The sequence below is a fragment of the Lotus japonicus genome, chromosome 3 (assembly GCF_012489685.1).
Source record: "Lotus japonicus ecotype B-129 chromosome 3, LjGifu_v1.2".
Lineage (NCBI taxonomy): Eukaryota > Viridiplantae > Streptophyta > Magnoliopsida > Fabales > Fabaceae > Lotus > Lotus japonicus.
This window is the reverse complement of record NC_080043.1, coordinates 75,361,332-75,364,177: the sequence shown is the minus strand read 5'-3', so window position 1 is coordinate 75,364,177 and position 2,846 is coordinate 75,361,332. Positions and strand designations below refer to the sequence as shown.

The following is a 2,846-nucleotide window of genomic DNA, read 5'->3' as shown; positions in this document are numbered from 1 at the left end:
CAAAACCGACAACCAGACTTCACTCTCAACCACCCCATAACCCCAGTACACCCACACTCTCCAAAGTAAATATTTGAACTACATCTCACAAGGCTCTAAAACAAGAATCTCACAAGGCTCTAAAACAAGAGCATAAGAGAAAAAGAAAACACAAATATAAACTTAAAGTGTTTTCAGGTGCTACATCTTGGTGTTTTGGTGTGTTGAAACAAGGAGCCTGAGATCCCTATATATAGTCTTGAACCCTCCAACCCTCACTAATCTAAGCGATGTGGGACTTCTCCAAGATGCATAACTTGATCTTTTTTTCTCCTTCATTAGCAATGTGAGACTTACATTGCAATCAACCCCAACACCCAAGCTATCCATGAATTACCTATCTTATCAGCATTCCTTCCCCATAACAATTGAATAGACACTTTGATATTATATAAAGTAATTTCCAGTGCATGATAAAGCTGCACCGTTTCATTTATGTTTTCTCAATGAAAGAAGCTAGTAAAATTTAGATCATGTACTACTTACTAGGCCCCCGATTCGATCATAAGGAACTAAATACAAGTGACTATTTGAGTGATCATTCCAATTTCTCATAATCAATGAGTTTTAAGAAGACTACAAAATGCTATCTGGTTTGTTCACAACTCGTGCAATAAAACTAAACCTTCTTGATTGTATTCTTTAAAAAGATTTTTCTTCCTAATAGATCTGTATAATATTCAGAATACATGGACCCAATCACAGGTTAACAAAATCCTAAAACTTACTAAACTCAAATTCAAAGCTGAATATCCAGCAGTATCTTATTGCCTTGAATTCAAACACTCTGAAACTCAAGAGAGTAGAAGATTTAGTGTACCTAGACTGTACTAGACAGGAGTAAAAGTAAGAACAAAATTTGTCGATGCAGAAATAAGAACAGAGTTTGAGGATGGTGTCATGATATCTTATTTGATATTGACAATTCTTAGAAAACAAAATGGATTAAGTTTCAATGATGTTATTTACCTGTAATTCAGTAAAGAGAAAGTGGTATGTGCATGAAGATATACTGTAGTTCACTGCTTTCTATATCTCGGGTTTTCTTTTTGCTAAGGAGAAGCCAAATTATGGAAAATGAAGTGGTGGCGGCTTTAGATCAAAGAGAGATGAATAACCAACACATGATCCACTCCAGACCTAAAGGTGCGATTCAATTTGGTTGCTATTGTTTTATTTTTTCTGGTTTTAGTAGTTGCATCTATGAATAGACTATTTGTGCAACTAATTCACAACTATATATTAGTCCTTGAACATGCTAATTTGCAAGATGATTCATGGCAACCTAAGTTTTTTGATAAGCAAAACTGAACAAGCTGTCTGATACAAGGGGGGTCGTAGATAAGGAACTGATTTATCATCACAAATGACAACTAGTACACGTAATGGATTAAGAGCCCAATGCTCTTATCAATTTAAATGACGTTTATTGAAAATAAATCAAAGTCACCATAAAAAGTATGTAAATGAAGCATGGAATATAATCATGGTCTTGTAAAACTTGAAAGAAGTTAGAGTTTACTTTCTTGGTGTCTTGGATGCTTTCTAGGTACTGCCAACCACAGCTTTCCTAGGGCAACCAATTCTCCATTCTCCTTTTTCCTGACTTCCACAATCACAGAAGTCAATTCCTCCTTCTTTCCTATAACTTTTGCCTCCACTTTAACTTCTTCCTATCACATTGTAAATTAGACATGTTCAAAATCCCCCCCCCCCAAAAATAATAATAACTTTTTGCAAAGTAAATGAATGAACTTGGTGAGGACTACCTGAAGCCTTGCCGTTGTATAGTAAGATATACTGAAATCAAGAGTGACTTGCTGCAATGAAGAGGTAATGGAGAGGGAAACACAGCTGCCAATGATATCAACCAATGTTGCTATTGCACCCACATGCCAATTTCCATTTTCATCCTATAAACATGACAAATGCAAGAATAAAGTGCATTGTTTGGAAATCATTCAATAATTGATATGGGTAGAAATTTCAGCGAGCAGCTTGTGTGCGTCAGAATTGATCCTCCGTCACGAGAATCAAAATTCTGACACGCAGAAACTGCTCGTATTAGTTTCTCCCCATAATTGATTTTGCATCAGAGGCCAATTCAGATTGTTACCGACAAGCCACTGTGTATAGTGAAGTCGCAGAGGAGAAAGCCTTTGTGTGCTTGAACTACGCGGATACCCTTTGCGGTTGAAGTCTCTATCTCCTGACCAAAATCTCCATTTGCAATGGCATTTATCCATTTCAATGCTATCTCAAGTCCTTGATCTGAATCTTCCATTTCTGTGTTCTCAAGCATGCAAAGAAAACCAGAATGTCAATTGTCAAATGAATCTTTCATCTCAGTACTCTTTCTTCACGTTTCATAATGAGGGTGGCAAGTCAACATTGTCTGCCAAAACGTCCACTCTACATTTAATATCTGTTATTTTTTTTGTTATAATATCTCTGTTACTTTAAGGTTGTAGCAGGAATAATGTTTTAATGTTTTTGTCTTACTAAAATTATGATTATATTTCCTTCGTCTCATAATATTATATGTCACTTTTATCTAATTTTCTAAAATTAAGAAAACTAGTTAAAATTAGTTTGTAGTAATAAATTTATAATTCTTTTTAATAATTTTCCTAAATTACCTTCATTGAAAGTTCTCTTTCCTTATAAATATTTCAATATCTCTAAGTGATAATGGTCTTGGAAATAAAGCAAATTTTGGAAAGTGAAAATATTTAAGTAATAGCATAAGGGTAGCCGTGGAAAAAAGTAATCAATGTTTCATAGATATTGTAAAGTGACTTATATTT

At 34.5% G+C, this 2,846-nt stretch overlaps 1 protein-coding gene across 1 annotated transcript; it reads right to left on the bottom strand.

Moving 5' to 3' along the window:
* Positions 1-1,313: 1,313 nt before the first annotated feature.
* LOC130745916 (uncharacterized) lies at positions 1,314-2,436 on the bottom strand. The gene is made up of 3 exons (XM_057598343.1): positions 2,156-2,436; positions 1,809-1,952; positions 1,314-1,712 (listed from the first exon to the last, which is right to left on the bottom strand). Exons 1-3 carry the CDS (start codon positions 2,339-2,341, stop codon positions 1,551-1,553), a joined length of 492 nt encoding a protein of 163 aa, XP_057454326.1. The 5' UTR covers positions 2,342-2,436; the 3' UTR covers positions 1,314-1,550.
* Positions 2,437-2,846: the final 410 nt, after the last annotated feature.

What these genes read in the sequence shown, in the direction of transcription:
- LOC130745916 (XM_057598343.1), bottom strand. Translation starts at nt 2,341, where the DNA reads ATGCTTGAGAACACAGAAATGGAAGATTCAGATCAAGGACTTGAGATA. An exon ending in CTATACACAGTGGCTTGTCG is followed by an intron (nt 1,953 to 2,155) that starts GTAACAATCTGA and finishes TCATGTTTATAG; the next exon opens with GATGAAAATGGAAATTGGCA. An exon ending in ATACAACGGCAAGGCTTCAG is followed by an intron (nt 1,713 to 1,808) that starts GTAGTCCTCACC and finishes ACAATGTGATAG; the next exon opens with GAAGAAGTTAAAGTGGAGGC.